The sequence below is a fragment of the Podarcis bocagei genome (assembly GCF_964188305.1).
Source record: "Podarcis bocagei genome assembly, chromosome: 1".
In the NCBI taxonomy this organism is placed as follows: domain Eukaryota; kingdom Metazoa; phylum Chordata; class Lepidosauria; order Squamata; family Lacertidae; genus Podarcis; species Podarcis bocagei.
The window spans coordinates 78,315,567-78,333,790 of NC_138125.1; the positions used below are offsets into that span (position 1 = coordinate 78,315,567).

General features: G+C 43.7%; 2 protein-coding genes across 11 annotated transcripts in view; one reads left to right on the forward strand and one right to left on the reverse strand.

The window, feature by feature from the left end:
- The window catches only part of LOC308597485 (uncharacterized protein), a gene marked incomplete at its 5' end in the record, with an annotated part of 28,404 nt that extends 18,760 nt beyond the window's left edge, over positions 1 to 9,644 (reverse strand). For 5 of the 8 annotated variants that reach the window (XR_014013029.1, XR_014013030.1, XM_081213322.1 and 2 more), the window contains 2 exons: positions 732 to 831; positions 9,533 to 9,635. Coding sequence is in view for 5 of the 8 variants with exons in the window: in XM_081213322.1 (XP_081069448.1) it covers positions 732 to 776 (45 nt within the window). Of the gene's footprint in view, positions 1 to 731; positions 832 to 5,842; positions 6,217 to 9,532 lie in introns of those variants that run through there. The other 3 variants (XM_081213320.1, XR_014013028.1, XM_081213321.1) reach the window with 3 other exon arrangements.
- Positions 8,800 to 18,224, forward strand: part of TOLLIP (toll interacting protein) — a 34,120-nt gene continuing 24,695 nt past the window's right edge. The window contains exon 1 of one of the 3 annotated variants that reach the window (XM_081213307.1): positions 8,800 to 9,371. In XM_081213307.1, coding sequence (XP_081069433.1) covers positions 9,339 to 9,371 — 33 coding nt within the window. In that variant the 5' untranslated portion in view covers positions 8,800 to 9,338. Of the gene's footprint in view, positions 9,372 to 9,698; positions 9,833 to 18,224 lie in introns of those variants that run through there. The other 2 variants (XM_081213308.1, XM_081213309.1) reach the window with 2 other exon arrangements.

Genomic DNA, 18,224 nt, shown 5'->3' on the forward strand with positions numbered 1-18,224 from the left:
AAGGAAAGAACACTCACAAAATATTTGTCCACCTCCAAAGTAAGGTGAGCCCAACAAAAACCTTGCACCTTACCCATGAGAACAACACTGAAATTTTCCCTCCCTTTTGATATTTTCCCAATGTATTTTTAAAAATTAATTGGTAGAAGATGTTCAGATAAAATGTCGAACAATTTTTGGCACACTATTAGTTTTGTCAGCAGGATAGGTACATAAAGATCTTGGTGCAGCCATGACCGCTTCTAGATTGCTGCTAAGGTCTCTACAGGTAACTGAACAGAAGAACCTGTGTTCTAATAAGCTACTGGCCCATTAGAATCAAGTGCCCTGAAATACCAAATTATACAGACCTATTTCAATAATGAAATATCCTTACATACTATTTGCGATAGGAAAAAGTGTTGGATTAATGCAACAACTCGTTTTTGTTACTGGCACTTGCAATCACTCATGGTAGTCAGACTGGGAGTAGAAATTATCATGCTAACAAATTATCATGCAAAAATTATGCATTAAATTAGGGAGGGGAATGAAAGCAAAGGCTGAAGGAAGAACAAACGCAGGAACTCAAATTATGGAATGGGGAGGGGAAATCCTAGTGTCTAAATTTTTATTACAAAACAAATTTGATTTATAGCCATTTTAGACACCTTAACTGCTTCTCCAAGCCGCTTTTGAAAATTACATCCATATGTTACCATAGTGGATTTTTAAGACTTCTGTTCTCTCACCTTTCCCATGGCTTCAATTTTCACTTTAATTACCAGATTTAGCATGAATTCATCAGATGCCTTTGTTCACCAGTGACTTCTACTTTTAGAAATAGTCCACCTGGGAAAATAGTAACACCTGTCACTCCCATTAATAACTACTTGCTGTTTCATGAACCGCTGAGCCAGTGGCAATGGCAACCTTCCTGCCCCACTTCTCCCATCTCATATCATTGGCTGCTAATGGCAAAGCTGGGGAAACACAAAATGTGATGAGTCCAGTGCTGGGGGTACACAGTACTGGCACCTCCCCCCTCCAAATGTTAAAAGTGCGGCACTTACTGTAAATACTTCATGGTGAATACCAACGCCTTTTTCTCTTAAAAAACAACACTGGTTATGACATCACAGTCCATGTTCCTTAAGCACTACTAGAACGAGGCAGGTTCACTCATCTCTATTAATGTTTTAGCCACCTCCAGTGACTTGGGGGTACCAAGATAACATAGAGCCTACATGTAGCCTGTGGTATGTGGATTTTTGGTATTGTTGTTTTTCTGTGGGATTGACTCTGAACTGTGAGTTTATGTGGTTTGCATGCTCATTACATTGATATAAAAGTGATCACAAAGTGTTTCTCTCCACTCCCAAATCACCTCTTCTAAGCTAAAATAAGTAACTCCCTCTCCAGGCTACAATCATGATGATATCTCTCAAACTTTACATATGTTTTCTTTAAAAAACGAGTTCATATCAACTGGTAGGTGATGTTCTTGTACTTAGCACTGTTAAGTTTAATGAGCTGAATATATGCATTGCTTTGCTTGAAATGTGGCAAAAACAAGCACATAACTTCAATGCTTTGTCTCCTCAGCATGAAAAAAAGCACCATCATCATCAGTAAATAACCTACAATTGAAGAGCTGGAAACTTTGCTAAACTTTAAGAGTAGGATACCTCCAGAGAGTAAACAACTAATCAGGCTACATTTGAATAATTTTAAAAATTGGTTTTCATTTTTACTTTGTGTAAGAGGCCTAATATCTGCACATACAAATTACATAGATACATGTTCAAATAAATAAATGGATTTTGGAGGAACCCAGGAGAGGCTTTTCAGTCTGAGGCATTCTGTAAATCTGACCTGTACTGGATATGCTGCTGCTGCTTTAGATCTCCTTGGTTTTCTGTATTGAGATTTATGATTACTCATATGCTGACTTCTTTATAACTGTATTTGATTGGATTCAGTTTTGTACACAGTTTTGTACCCTGCAACCAACAACCTATACTTGTTGGTTTGTGCTGTTTGTTGCTAATACTTACATTAAGAGAAAATAAATTATTTGATTTTTACTTCAATCTAGTCACATATGATTAGATTGCTGCTGCTTGATGCAATCTCAGAAATAAAGAATTCTGAATGCTGGCAGCACTTGCAAAGAAGTCTAAAACTAAATGCAACACTGGAAGACCTTTCAATTTTAATTGGGCTGACACCAACAAGTTCATTAGTTTGCACTGGAATAATTGGATTGAATCCAAATTCTTGTGCAGCTAAGTGAACATCTTTCACTCACACAACATAACATCCCCTACTACAACTCCTCCACTGCCTCTAAGTCCCCTTCTGAGGGTTGAGGGGAGATGCAGAGCAGATTTGGGGCGAGGTATGGCAATCATGCTGGGAGAGGAGAGGTGTTGTACAAGAGCAATGCATTCCATTTCCACAACGACTTTGCTGGAAACAGCCCATCAGATTTACACAGATAAGCCTATACTGAGGATCTAGTCCATAGGAATAAAAATTGAATCCTGCTTGATTTTGTTATTACAACTTTGCACATTTCATTCTCTCATGTGAACAAAACAATTAATTTCAAAGTATTGTTCATTCCACAAATAGCCAAAATCCTAGCATCTGTAACAGTATTCTAGGAGATCCTTTTACTGACCCACATTTTGTCACAATCCAAGGCAGAATCAAGCACCACTGAGTTATTTGGAGCTTACTGTTGGTGAAGCAGGTCTAGAATTGTAGCCTAAGTGTACATCCTTCCAGCTAAGAAACAGCAATAACAATGAAAATTAAAGCAGGGTTTTTTAAAAAATAAGGTCTAGATCAGGAATGCAATACTGCAGCAGGATACATTTAACAATCCATGTAGCTTTCTAACTTCGTCCCACAGACCTATGTGGACAGGCTGCATTGCATCAGTATTGACCCCAGCAACAAGGTGCAATCCTAAGCATGTTTAATCAGAAGTCCCTCTGGGGCGGAGGTACTTCTGATTACATGTAAAAGATAACAGTGACTTCAAAAAGGAATGGGAACTATTTACAACTTACTTGCAGAAACAACAAAAAGAAATGGATTCATTGGCAGGATTTGAATAAACTTTCACAATTTTATTGAGTTTAAACATGGAGGATGATATTGTAACAACACTTAATAGTATATATACATGCTGAAAATAACAAACAATGTAACAAACCAGAAGAGGAAGCTGAGGGAAGTCGGGTGGGGAGGGAGAAGATTGTAAAGGTAATGATAAGGTAGGATTGGATATTGGCGTGTGATATGTGGAATTTGCAATTATAAAACTGTAATAAAAATTTATTTAAAAATAATAATAATCAGAAGTCCCTCTGAGTTCAATAGGAATTGTTCCCAGGTTTGGAGCCTTCTATGGTTCTGGAGCCCTATGGTGACATCTGATGCAGCACAACCAAGTATCCGCTTATACATGAGGACTTCACTCCTTGCCCTCTGCAACCCAAAATCTGCTCTGAATTTTAGGGGTATGCCAGAGGGTAGGACAGGGGGAAAGAGAAACCAGAAGCCCTGTTGGGCAAGCAGATTTCTGTTACACAGGTATCACTAGAAGTCACTGTTGTATCCTCCCTAGCCGAAGCCCACAACTTAGAAGAGGGTACTTTAATTCTAATCACACATCAATAATAATAATAATAATAATAATAATAATAATAATAATAATAATAATATAGTGTCCTTCACCCACAGATCCCTTGGTTGTTCACAACAGAAAAATACAAAATCCATAATTAAACAAAGACAAATCAATAACCCCCCTCCTCCAACAAACACATTTAAAAAGCCATAGAATGTTAATCAGCCAAATGCCTGGTTGAAATGATGTCATCTGGCACCTAAAAATATGTAATGAAGGTGCCAGGTGACCCTCCCTAGGAAAAAACATTCTGCAAACGGGAACCCGCCATAGAAAAGACCAGGTCTTGTGCTGTCACCCTGCAGACCGCTTGTGGAGGGAGCTCATGAAAAAGGGCCTCAGGTGATGACCGCAGGGTCCAGGTTGGTTCATATGGGGAGAGGCAGTCTGTGAGGTATTGCAGCACCTTTTGCTTGGTAAAGGCTCTATCCACCCCACTGGGTTCCTATTGCCTTACAGAGTTACCAGCTCTGGGCTTTCAATACCCCAATCAGTCTTCTAACCAGTGCTTTTCTTCTAGGGAAAAAAGTGCCAGTACTCACCATGAAGTTGTTACAGTAAGTGCCATACTCTTAATCAGTGCTTTGCTGCTGCTGCTTCTTCTTTTAAAAAGGTGCCGGTACTGTGTACCATTGAGTAACCCCAGGAAAAAAGCACTGCTTCCAACTACTGGTATTCCACTGCCAGCTTCAAATCTCCATTGAGCCATGGACCTCATTGTGTGATCTTAAGTCCGTAATTATCCTTTCAGATGAACCCTCCTCACAGAATTGATGTGAGGATAAAATGGATAGTAGGGAATAACTCTTTATTTAACACTGAGCTCCTGTGAGGGATGGTGGTATATGAATGTCAAAGGTAATAAGATAAGGCTGCAATTCTATGCACATCTTCCCAGAAGTAAAACAAATTGAACGCAGTGGGGTTGGCGATTCAGTAAAGATGAAGCCAAGCCATAGGACTGTGCTGCAAGCAGATACCAAAAAACCTTTGCTGATATTCAGTATGCACTTTCCTTAACCAAGCTGTTAGGGAATTTAGTTGCAAGACCTGGCAAGCAGACAATAACTCAATGTCCAGAAAGCTACACAGGAGGATTCAAGAACTAGTTCTGTTACAGTTAATTTTATAGTGATGATCTGCATTGTCAATTCTGCTTCAGCATATTAAATGCCGGAAACAAAGATTGTAATCAGAATTATCCAGAGCCACAACTAACAGGTTTTCTTTTCTTTTGCCACAGAGCCAAAATTTGTTTTTCATGTCACAAATTTGTTTTCTAGGTTTGTCTTTCAGCATTTCAGTTTTATCTTAACAGCATGTAAGTACACAAGTATCCATGCTGCCAAATACAATCTTGGACTAACCACCACTACTTCTTGAGATTTCCCCTCTATGAGAAGAAATTCCTAGAAGAAATCTACTCCAGGCCTTCAGTGCAAGCAACCAGCAAATTTGCTCTAAATCAAGCACAGCCTTGCAGAAACAGCCTGGAGATTCTTGGATAACTGTTAACATCAAATGAGGACATGCTTGCAGCCTACTGCCCCCTTCTGGCTCTGCTCAGAAACAAAACCACTCTGGCATACTACAGTACTGATTTGCGTTAGCACTCAAAGATCAAGGCAACAAACAGCAGGATATATAACCATTTGGTTAAACAAACCCTATGTTCACTTGTCTGAATTGAATTCTATTTTGTTGACATTTGGTGGCCTTTGTTTTCATATTGTCCTACTAGAATCTAGTAGATGCTATCTTCCACACTCTATGAATTGCATCCATTTATAATCAATGTATTTATTGGAGCCAGCATGATAACTCTGAGCTGCCATACCTTCATACGTGCATTACAATAGTGCATAAAAATATCTGTTATAAATTTAGAAAGCTCCTAATTGCACTATTCTATTTCCAGCTGTTGGGATCTGCAGCACGAATTTTAATTAATGACTAAATTAATGCTGCAGATATTAGCAGCAGGAAGCAGCTACATTATTCAAATAGACTTTGAAATGATCAGATTTTTATCTCCCAGAACAGCACTCAGATTAATATGAAAGTTGTCTTTGTTCTGTTGAAGAGACTAGAATTACACAAGAGGCTAGAGGAGGTCAGATGCTAAATATTTAAAAAGCAGGCTGAACTTGCAGCAACTACCATTTGATGCAGACTCCTCTTTAGTGATGGCACAAATTGCTCTTCCTCTATACAAGGACCAACTGCCGCTTCCTTCAGAAAATCAGAATATGTTAGAATATGTTCCAAGACTTCAAAGGCCGATTCTCATGCACATGTACGTTACTTCAGCTCAGTTTGACCCAGCATGTAAGCCTGCAGGAAGAAACCATTGGCAATGCTTTCCAGCTTGTGCAAAATATGCCTTGGTCTACAAATTGAGCAGAATGTGGTAAAATTCTAGAATGGACAGTACCTCTTTAAACTAAAGAATGCTATATTGGAATGCTACCTTCAAAAACCACACTGCCCTTTGTCAGGGAGCAAAGATCTAGCCCATGTCAGCTTCCTACATGCAAATACTCAAGAGGTGTAACTAGGGGGAGGGGGGCACTGGCCGCCACACTGTGGAGGGCTGCACTTACTGCAGGGCCTGCAGGCACCCGAGCCACGCGTCTCTCCTGGGAGTGACGCAGTGGCTCAGGTGCCTGCAGGTTCAGTGCTGCCCAAAGCAGCAGCATGGGGCTTGCATCTGCCCACTGCCTCTTCCTCAGTCACCCTACAGCTGAGGGGGAGGTGGCGGCAAGTCTCCGCACAGCATGCCCTGCCCCAACTCACCCCTCCCCTGGGTGCAGGGTGTGCACAACGCCCAGGACACCCAAGCGGCTAGCCACGCTGCTGCTACTACAGTAGTACCTCTAGTTACGAACTTAATTTGTTCCGGAGGTCCGTTCTTAACCTGAAACTAGAGGTGTGCTTTCACTAATGGGGCCTCTTGCTGCCGCTGCGCCGCCAGCACACGATTTCCATTCTCATCCTGGGGCAAAGTTCTCAATTTGAGGTAACTCTTCCAGGTTAGTGGAGTAACCTGAGCCGTTTGTAACTTGAGGTACCACTGTACTGCCATATAGAAGAACATTCAAAAATACGATTCTCCTCTAGTACAAGTCCTGCTTGTAGGCTTCCCACAGACATCTGCCTGGCCACCGTGAGAACAGCATGTTGGATTAGTTGGGCCTTTGTTCTGATCCAGTTGAGCTCTTCTTATGTAAAGTGGTAATGGCTATTCTACCACTTAGGAACTCTTATCACTTAATTCTTCTGCACATGTAGATGCAGACCACATACCATGCACATGAAGCTGCTAACTTTGCTCAAACTCTCCACCTCCTTTGTGATCAATAGATTATAGCACACCACACTGCATGCAAAGCCTTCATAGAGATAGAAGAAGCAGGTAGCAAAGTAAAATGTTATCATCCCCCTTCCCATCTGCTGGTGCATCTCTGGTAGGACAGGACCCTTCTCCTTTCAGCTACCACTACCCTGTAAGGAAGAAGCAGCTAATGAGACAAAATGTCACCATCACTATATAGTTAAATAGGACAGTTAAAAACCACACACTTTCTATGATTTTTAAAAAAGGATTGATTTTTAAATAAACATGTAAGCCACTCTTGGAGCTGTGTCACCTAAAGGTCAAAGGAAATGCTTTAGATAAATAAAATACACCACACAATGTGGCTCCTGTCCCACTGACTCAGATGAATGTATGAACCGCTTTGATTAAAATATTATAACTTATATGAAACTGGTGGCTCTACTGGCTTTCATACTTGTGACTCATTGACTGATGTTATAAGCCCTATTTGGGCATTCTTTGTTCCTCTGTAGAACAAGGAGTGAGGCCTTGCTAAGTATTCCTTGGCAGTACATGTGTTCCTCTGCAGCAAGGGAGCCTTCATTGATTGAAGGCAACACTGATCACATTTACCCAGCCTTTAGGAAGGTATTTGAATTCACCCATTAATGTAACACTTCCTACTTGGGATACCTCATTGATTTTATTCTCCATCTCAAGTACCCCCTGCACTTAATAGGTTATGTTATATTCTGGATTTTATGTTTTATAGATTATGTTTGAATAGGATGAGAGTGTCGGAGATACGTGTAAATGTATATGTGAACCCGGTCTTTGGGTGGGTGTTTGATTTTCGTTGTTGTGTATACTGTGTATATACGGACAATGACAATAAATTTATCTAATCTAATTTATAGTGTTTGTACAGAAAGATAACCATGACCCACTGGTTCTCTCCACCAGGTTGGATATATGTTCACTATATCTATGCTCTCCTTTAAAACTAAGCACTCCAGCTCAGCCATTTGGTCCAGAAGGCTCCAGCATTAGTATATAAACAGTGTCTCTCACCATGTGTTTTACCTGAGGGACCTTTAGCCTCTTTGAATTCTCCCCCTCGACTTCCATTGCATAGTTCTAACCCTCTCCAGTTTGGACAATCATAAACATCATAAACGATTGGACTACATAACCTGTAGACTCCTTTCTAAAACTCTAAATATGCATAGAATTGCACTGTTAACCATGTCCAAAACAACATTGGCTTTCTATCACACGTATTACCACTTCTTCCTTTATCATGTGCTAATATTGCTACTTCTGGCCATTTATTCCCCAGCCCGACTAGTTTTATGGTAAACTCTTTAGATAGTGTGTTTTTCCCCTCTCCTGCACAGGAGCAGATGAACCAGCCATGCAGAGAGAGAGAGAGAGAGAGAGAGAGAGAGAGAGAGAGAGAGAGAGCGCGCGCCCCCCTAACTTCTCTCTTGAGCACGAGCTCTGCGAAAAGACGTTTGCGAAAAAAGTTTGGGGTGGAATAGTGCCAGCTGTCTTTGGTTGTGGGAAGTTTCGGGGGTGGGTTATATTCACACACACAGGTACCCCTCACTTAGTCTGAAGCGATAGGGGCCAGAATTCTACCATCTCACTTTCCTGCGCACGCAGGAAGACAAGCGACGACGGATGAAAGGTCGCGCGACCCTTCCGCTAGGACTAACGCGGCCCCGCCCACCCGCACTCAGCCAGCCAATCAGGAGGTGCACGGGCGCGGTTGCGTCAACGGGTTCAGTGAAGCGACAAGCCCTTAGCTTAAAGTCCGCTGTGGTGGGAAATGGCGGTGCCTTTTTAATGGGCGGGGCGGGGCTAGTGACGTTAATAACGGCCCGTTAAAGCAAAACGTTTCTAAAATATTCAGCCGCCCCTGCGGAGCCGTTTCTGTCATTCGGCACATCCTCGGCAACGGGCCCCAGATACTAAACAAATCCGTCTGAGCGCGCACGCGCCTTAGACGGCAGCAGACTCAGGGATTCCCATCGTGTGCGGCGAAAAGGGGATGAGAGGCTAAAGGATGCGAGGCGAGCGACGGCGGCAATTTGAGAACGGAACCTCCTCCTGCCTGCGCCTGCGCGTGATCACGTAACGGTTCTTACGGCGGCGTCTACTGAGGGTGAGGGGCGGGGTGGGATCCTCCAGGCGCACGCGCAGTACCGGATAGCGGTGGACTGGGGGCGTGGCCAGACGGTAAGGAAGGGGGAATCAGCTGACTCTGCCGCGTCGGATTGAGGGACGTTTCATCGGCGGAAGGAGGGACGACCACCCCGGTTTGAGGGAGGTGCCATGGCGACCACTGTTAGCACTCAGAGGGGCCCGGTGAGTACTGGCCGCTGCTGTGACTGACGAAGCGTCCCCTGGGGCCCCGTCCCGCTCCCCGCTCCTGACTCCGGGACCTTCTCCTCGAGGGTGTGGCGGGGGGGGGGCGAGGGGGCGCTCCTGTTTGCCCCACGGAGGGTTAGGCCGACGGTTCCGTTTACCTGCGTGGGCCGAGAGGGCCCCCTCAGCTCCCTTCATCTTCGGCCCCTCCAGGGCGGAGGGATGGGGCGGACCATGTGTCCGCTTCATTTCCCTTCGCCCGGCTGCTCCTTGTGACACGCGCGAGAATGGTCTTGCCCCGTCGTCATGCCTCTTTCCTCACTCTTTCCCTCCTCTTCCTCCGCCTCTGTCTTAACCACGCCGGGTAAGTGGGCGAGCGAGGGAAGGGAATGCGAGAAACAACCAGGCCGAACTAAGGAAAGCCCGTTTTATAAGGCGGTTTTCCGTCATTCCTCACATCGGTATGTAATTCTGTCCTTGGCAGTGTAATGTGTAAGCTGCAAATAGGAGCTTCTCTCGGCTGGGGGGCGCGTATTTGCAAAAACAAGACTTTCACAAACTTTGGTACGTATTTGAAATCCATGCTTTCCCCCCTCTTGGCCTAAAAGAGCTGAGAAAGTCCTAGCGCAGCGTACCGGCTTTTTAAACTGAGAGTGGCTTCGTGGAAGGCTCCAAAAGAGTCTATGTTATGTTTGTGAATGTAGGTCTGTATTTGTGCAAAAGGACACGTGGATTATGCTGTAAGGGAGCTTTATTTATTCTGATATACACGTCAGAAGTGGATGAACATCCTGAAAGCTTGTGTCATATGGTCTGCATACACTGGTACTGGCTTTCCCCTTTGCAGAAGATTTAACACAAAAGTATTAAGTACTACCAATTGCAAATTATAGTCTTCCTTCTTAAAAATAAAAGTAACCAGGAAGAAGGGTTTATCATTCAAACGTTTTAAATAAATACATAATAAATTAAGTTAAAAAACCATTTTTGAAGAAGTCTTGGCCTGTAACCTATAGGACATTTCGTTACATAGTGAATACATAGTATGTGAATTTGCCTTTGCCCATGTACATAATGAAGTACTCTTTCGCTTCCACAGGCATTTGGGAAGTTGTGGCTTGACAAAATGCTTAAGATGATAGAGGCTAGTCAGCCATCTTCTGTTTTCTATCAGTCCTGTTTTCTTGTAGATCTCTGATTTGCTCCTTGATTTTTTCCCTAATTCTTATTTGCGCCTGGGAGTTAGCACTAAAGGGGCTTGTATTTGCATGTTGGCTATTTTGACATTTTTGAAATTACAGGAAATTATATACAAATGAAGTGCAAATAAAATCACATAGTAGGGGTTATACAGCAATACATACATATATTCTTTAGGGGTGTTTGTGAGAATACGGCATTTTAGTATTATTATTTTTTCCAGTGATATCAGTATTGTTAATGTCTAGAGCCAAAATAATCTTTTAATAACCCCTCCCACTTTGCAATTTTTGCTTGTAGATGACCTGCTTGCCTTGCATTTCCTCTGCAATATTCAAACCATTGTATTTAGTCTCCCTGGATTACTTGATTCTGTATTTGATACAAAAAATTCTAAGACTCTTGTCTGGATCATATTTTCATGTCTTGACAGATTTTTGGTGCAGAGGGAGACTTGAGACAGTGATGCATAAGCATTCTATTCTGCCAGGTGGCTGCAGTGCCAAAACAAGTACTGCCAGTTCCTCATATATTTTAGAAGGCAGTTTCTAGAAGTGTAGTGTAACCACATAGCCACTGAAGGATGCTAAAGAGCTAAGTTTTTCTTCTCATTACAAAGCTGTGATGGTGTCTTCTGCCCTAGGGGAAATCTGTATTTAAAAGATGATGTATTTCTGACAGTTCACATATATGGAATTCCAACACATTATTTGTGCTACTCTGGCCACAGTTTTACATTTTTCTTATTGTTTTAATAAAAATGTTATTAAATTTTTTTAAGTGCCAAAACTGAAATCTTACCAGTGTACTGTGTACAGACAACTGTAGAGGGTCAGATTTGTCTGCAGGTCATCTCCCTTGATGAATTATTTTTTGGTGTCGACAGTAGTGGCCATTCAAATACATTGTCAAGAACTGAACTGTAAATATGATGGGTTTAAACAATTGTTGTTCACAATAGTTGAACTTGAAGAGGCAAGAAGGTCATAGATGCTGTCTATATGTCCGCCTGTCCCTGATCAGCTCATGCAGGCTTCTCCTTACAAACAGATAACTGTAGATAATTTTGGCAGCAAATAGCCCCAGATGAAGGATCTGCATTTTTAGGGGTTGCTTTGTTCTCTACACATTAGTCTGAAGGTCACAACTACTTGACCCATTACAGATAGAATTGGCAGAAAGGCCTTTGTAGATACATCCTTGTAGAGTATTAGATCTGTTAATTTTTGGAAGGCTGATGAATGACTGCTTCCTCCAAGATTACATCAAAACGCAGGTTAGCAGTGACCCATTGCTTTTCCAGAATGTGCATGATAGTGCTGCAATGTAACCTTTGTGGAAAGCAATATATTGTATTCATGACAGTTTCTTCCCTTGTGCATGCTTCCACTTAAGAGAAAACAATCTCTTAACACATTTTCACTAAAACTTAATATAGCATTCCAGGGCACAAATACAGTTGCTTCCACCACTTGTATTACTGTCTACACCTGTTCTTGATGACCCACCCTCAGTTAAAAATTCCTTACCATGGCCCAAATCCTATTGAATTCAGTGAGATTAATATAGCGCACATTGCAGGGGAACAAACAATGACTCAAATTACAAGCTGTGGCTAAGTTCATAATAGTTTTGGTTTACAATCTCTCAGTATTACTGCATGGATGTTATCTTGTCTCTTGAAAATGTCAGTGTGAGAAGCACACACTAAGGTGATTGAGCGGGTGGTTGCTTAACAACTCCCAAGCATGCCTGGAGGATGTGGACCATTTGGATCCCTTCCAGTCTGGATTCAGGTCTCATTATGGGACTGAAACTGCCTTGGTTGCGCTGGTCGATGATCTCTGACGGGCCCCCAGGCTAGGGGCAGAGGTGAAAACTGTTTCCTAGTTCTGCTGGATCTCTCAGTGGCCTTTGATACCATCGGCAATGACATAAAAATAAACTTTGCCCTGTTGTTTAAGCCTCTTTCTTCCCTTCTCCCCTTCTGTGTCTGCATCTCCCTTGTGTCTGTCTCCCTTCCCACCTCTATATACTGTAGTTCCATCCTTATTTAAGACATTGTGATATCTCAAAATCACAGTGTTTATCTGGTGATATATCATGATACTGAAAAGAAGATATCGCCCTGCCCTACTTTTTACACAGGTTATTTTTTAATTATTGTTTTAATAAATAATGTGAATAGTCTGGCCATATTTTAAAAATCTTGTTCTTGGCTAGGGGAACAGTGTTTTGAGTTCTCTTTTGTTGTATTTTTGTAGATTTACCTCTCTTTCTTTACATCATAGCTTTGTGTTTCAGTTTTTACCTTCTTTATTGTGCGCCATCCTGAGCAGGCTGCGGGATGATCTGAAAATGTAATAAAAATGCTATTTTATAGAATTTGAATTGGTGCCATTTCAGAAGGTGTAAAGTATGATACATCTGATCATAGCAGCTCCTTTTAAAACCAGTAGTGCAGCTACAGTGACAGCAAAGGTTTACACTCAATTATCTGGGAGAAATAAGCCAGAGTTTAGTGGGGGTTGCATTCAAATAAGTGTGAGGTTTCAGCTTTATTGCTTGCAAAATTACCACCGGAAAGTGATGGACAACTGAATAATGCATAAACGAATGAGGCATGCCTCAGTATGAGTAAGTCTTGAGATTTGCACTGACTTAACACTAACTTTGAAGATTCCATTTTATATCCTTTCAAAGCATCACTGGGGGAATTTAATAAAACCTTATTGAACATGTAAGTCTATTCTTTCTTAACTGGAGGAAGGTATTTGCAATTCCTAATATACTAAATAAACTCAGAATTACCTTAAGAGCACAATCCTATGCATGTCTACACAGAAATAAGTCTTAGTGAATTAAATGGGACTTACTCCTAAAAGTTTGTAAAGGATTGCAGACTAAATCTCTAGTCCAGTGTTTTTCAACCAGTGTGCCATGGCACTCTGGGGTGCCTTGAATGATGGTCAGGAGTGCTGCGAGCAACACTGGCCTCTGTCCTTCTTTACTTTCCTCTGATGCCCTCTTGCATCTCTGCCTCCCAAAGGCTTGCACATCTGTTTGTTGCAGCAGCCCTGGCTACAAGCTCCATTGATTAATGGTGCCTCGGGGGCTGGCCAGGAGGTGCTGGTTGCCAGGAGCTGAGGCGGCCTCAGAGTAAACAGTCAAGGGAGCCCAGCCAGCTAGCCCACCAGCCCTTGCTGTTGGGAATGAACAGACAAGTGGGAGGCAGGCAGGCACTGTACTGGCCTTTCATTTGTTTGCTGTGTGAAAGGCCTGCCTTGGAGCTGAGTGCCTGGTGCTGAAGGGGAGCCTTTCTGCCACGCAGGTCTGGCAGCACCCGTTGCTGCCTCCCAAGGTAAGGTGTTGGCCTCCCGTTCAACTTTGGCTAGTCTCTGGTTGGGTTGGGGGCAGCTCAGAGACCAATGGCTGCAGCTGCCCAGAGGACTCCTAAGGAGAGGGGGGAGGAGAGGAAGCTGAGGGAACACGCCACAAGGGAGGCTGTTTGAAAAATGATAAAAGGCTGACAGCTCTGCAGGCAAGGGGTGACATGACTGGGCTCCCGAGCCCCACAAGGGTGCCGCAGAAAGAATGTACTTGATAAAGAGAGCTGTGAACTCAAAAAGGTTGAAAACCTCTGCTCTAGTCAATTGGCTAAACTTCACTTGCATTTGACCTTAATCTTGTGCCACCTTCCAGTATGGATATATAGCATTAATTTATTTTTGGACCATCTACTCCACCCCACCTGAACTTCACAGGATTTCAGTAGGCAAGGGGTGAGGAGACCTCTCCAGAATTGTTTAGAATATTCATAGCAATATAACTGCTATGCATTCTTCTTCAAGATTAGATTACCTGTTTCATTCAGGTATCTTCCATTTACTTCTTGGTTGCTCATCAAATGGCCTAATGACATTGCAGAAAAAGCTTCTCCCACCTCCATTTTTTCTCTTGACCATTTGACAAAAGCATGAGATTCATGGCCAAGGCCTCCCTGCGTAAATAATACATAACATTTGCATAGTGCTCCTTGTGTTCATAGCACTTCACATGCATTATCTAGTTATAATCCTTACAATGGGTAAGTCACCATCCCTAGCTAACAGGACCAGTAGTCAGGGATGATGGGAGTTGTAGTTCCAAAACATATGGAGGGTTTGAGTTTGCCTGTGCCTGCTCTAGGTACTAGTCTAGACAGTTCATAGCAGAGGTAAGGCTTTACTGAGTGGTCTGTAGGGATGGAGTTCACAGTTATGTGCCCTTTTGTGCATTTTCTCATGGTGTTGTTGCATAAACTGTTAGTTCTGGTCCTCAACTTATAAAATGTACATCAGCTCAACCTGCACTTGCATTTTGCACTTCAAGAACTCCTTCAAACTTTTCTATTTGTATTTCCTACTGTTGATCATTGCCCACAATAACTAACTATCTGTTGGCGTGCCCCTGGGGGTATTGTAATTTGTTTGTCTTGTATCTTTTTTCTTATTTTGGTGAAATGCCAATAGAGCAGCACTCCTGTCTCTTTCAGACCACACCAAATTGGGAGGGATAGCTATTGCCACAGAATAGGGATTCAGGATTGCCGTAACAAATTTGAGAACTGGGCCAAAACTAACAAAATGAATTTCAGTAGGGACAAATGTAAGGCTCTACACTTTGGCAGATTGCCTGTGGGGAGTCCCTTCCAAATCTACAATTCTATGATTCTATTATTTTACAGTTTTCACACTTAAAATCAAGTGTACCTATCTAGGCTTGTTTATAGTACTGTATAAGCTGTTCTGTTTTGGTAACAGGGATGGGTTATGAATTTCTTGTTGATACCCTTGTGGATTGTGAAGCATCTTCGCTTACATCCTTTAGCCTTGTAGTGATTTAGTTTCTAGCAAGAGAATTACTTTGTTTACTTGCAGACTGTTACACTATTTGTTCTAACTCAACCACTGTAACTATAACTTCAGCTTTCATTTTGAAAGCGATTTAAAATGTATCCTATACTCAGAGAAAGTAGTGAAATTTGTCCCCAAATGTCATAAATTAAATTGAACATTAAAACCCCCAATAAATGTCAGACACTTTTGTAGCCTGGGGGCCTTTGCAAAATCTGTTGCATCTCTTCTGTAGCATAGATAATGTCCTAATGGACAAAAAGCATATCTTAAGATATCAAAAAGGTAAAGCAAATTATTGTACTGGAAACTTCACTCCCCTAAGCCTTATTCTTTATGTAACTAATGCATTTGAAGTAAGTCTAGAGAATATTCATACATTTCACATGCACGCAGTTTGAACCTTAGGACCAGTTCACACAGGACAGCCAGTTTTGGAGTGTGTAGGACTTCCTTCAGGCTATGGTGGGCTTGCAGAGAGGGTTCTGTTTGCCTTAGCTGGTACCTTCTCATAGCTGTACATGCAGCCACCAGTGATGGTGCTTTAGCAACTGCCACTTTCAAGGAAATAACAGTGTCAATACAAGGTATTCATTCATTCAAATGATATTCCTGTGCAAGTGTAGCATTTCACTTCATGTTAACTCTTAGTTTTTCTCATTTTGTTTTATTGTTGTGGTTATTATTTATTCAATTTGTATACTGCCCTTCATCTGAAGATCCCAGGGCACAACAGAAAATCAAAAAATGAGAATACCAGAAACATATTTAAACAAAAACCAAACCAAGAACTCCCCTTCCCACAAACACATATAAAAAGCCATGGAATGTAGGCGTTCCAGACAAGTGGAATAGACCACAGCAGCTCCCCCTCCTCGACCCTCAAGTCTGCCCTGATGCTGCACTGACTATCCAGGTGGGCACAGCTGCATGAGACCAACTCAACTCTGCTCACCCACGCAGGTCACAGTCATACAGACCAGATCAGCCTCCTCATCCACAGTCAAAGCATGTATAAATGAGATCTTACTCAGTTGACCTGGCATTCAGCAACAGTAGCTGCAGACCCGAGGACTGACTGAGAGGACAACTCCCCTGGTTAGAAGAGGGGACTGGCACATGGCACAGTCACTAACTGCCACGTGTCTATTACCTAGCCTGTCCTGTCTCCCACAACCCCTACCCTGAACCACTGTGATTGCCCCCCGCCCCATTCTTCCCAACTAATCTCTTCCCAGGCACATCCCATGTCTTTAAGTTAAAAGCAACAAAACCCCAAATTTAAACCAAGTTAGAAAGTAGTTGAAAACCATTTAAAACAACTTGAGTAATAATAATAACAACAAGACCCACTAAGCAATACCCAACCCAAGAGCCCATTCAGATGTCTCAGCTTTGGTACTGCAGTTAGTCTGGGCCATACCCTCCTAGGCTTGGCAGAAGAGGCCTGCAAGGCAGGGAGCAGGTCCCCCAAGACCCACAGCCAATATGGCCTTTGAAGGTATATTGCCTTCAAAGCCAGTTAATCCGACAGCCATTTTTCCTCTACTGTAATGATACTTTTCCCCATTGCTAGGCAAGGACAGTCTGCTTTGGAAATACATTGTGTGGGAGTTCAGAATTCTTTGAGATCAGTTTGCTTATCTGTAATGGCACTATACTATTTCATGTGGATTTTAGCTTATTTCAAAAAGTATGTGGGGGTTGACTCGAGTATGTTTGCATTTCTCTGCAGCTGTGAGTGAATAAATAGTTGAGCTTTGTGGTTCTCGTGAACTGGCTCTAATTAGCATACCAAGCAGATTTTGAGATGGATATACTCCTTTACGTGCCTTTCTAAACCAGTGTTTCCCAACCGGTGTTCCGCGGCACACTAGTGTGCCGCCGAACATTGCCTTGTGTTCCGTGGGAGGGAGACGGGCGAGTCGAGGGCGAGAGGCGGGGCGGCGGCGGCGAGCACACGCGGGGCGGCGAGCGAGCGAGCTCCCACATCCCATCGCCGCTCGCTTCGGCCGGCCTACTGGAGGAAGGCGCGAAAACCCGGCGGGCTTTTGGGTGGGCGCCAAGCAAGAAAGGCGGGAAGGCTCTGGTCCCTCCCCTCCCGGCGGGGCTCCCGCACGCACCTTTCTGCGCTGCCGCGTCCCGCCTGAGCAGCAACAGGAGGAGGAGGAGGGAGGCCAGCGCCGGCCGGGTCCCCCGGGGGAGCGGGCGCTCCGGGCTGCTCACCATACCCCGCGTCTCGGGCGCAGCAGCCGGCAGTCCGAATGCATCCCGAGCCGCGCTGCTCTCGCCTTGCCTCCTTCTTCGCGCCTCCTCCCGGCTCGCGCGCCGTCCCTGCGCGGATCCGTCCAGCCTCCGGCCGCCGCCGCCGCCCCCTCCTCTTCCTCTCCTTCCCCCACCCACCAACCCGCACGGCGCGCTCCCACCGCCCCCGATGGGCGCAACCACTTCCGGGTCCGCTGCAGCCGCCCCTTCCCCGCCTCCGGCAGCCGAAAGTCCCCCAGCGGAGCCCGTCTGGCCGCTCCCCCCGCTCCCTGCCCACCTCCCGGAGTTGAGGCGCCCTCTTTCGTTGCTTCGCGGGGAGGGAAAAAACTTTAACTTTTGTGCGTCCCTCCCGGCGTGACGCTGCGCGCTGACGTCACGGGGCGGGGCTTTAATGGTGGTGTGCCGCGAGATTTTTTTCCGGCAAACAGGTGTGCCGTTGCCCAAAAACGTTTGGGAAACACTGTTCTAAACTGTTCTTAAAATAAATACTTGT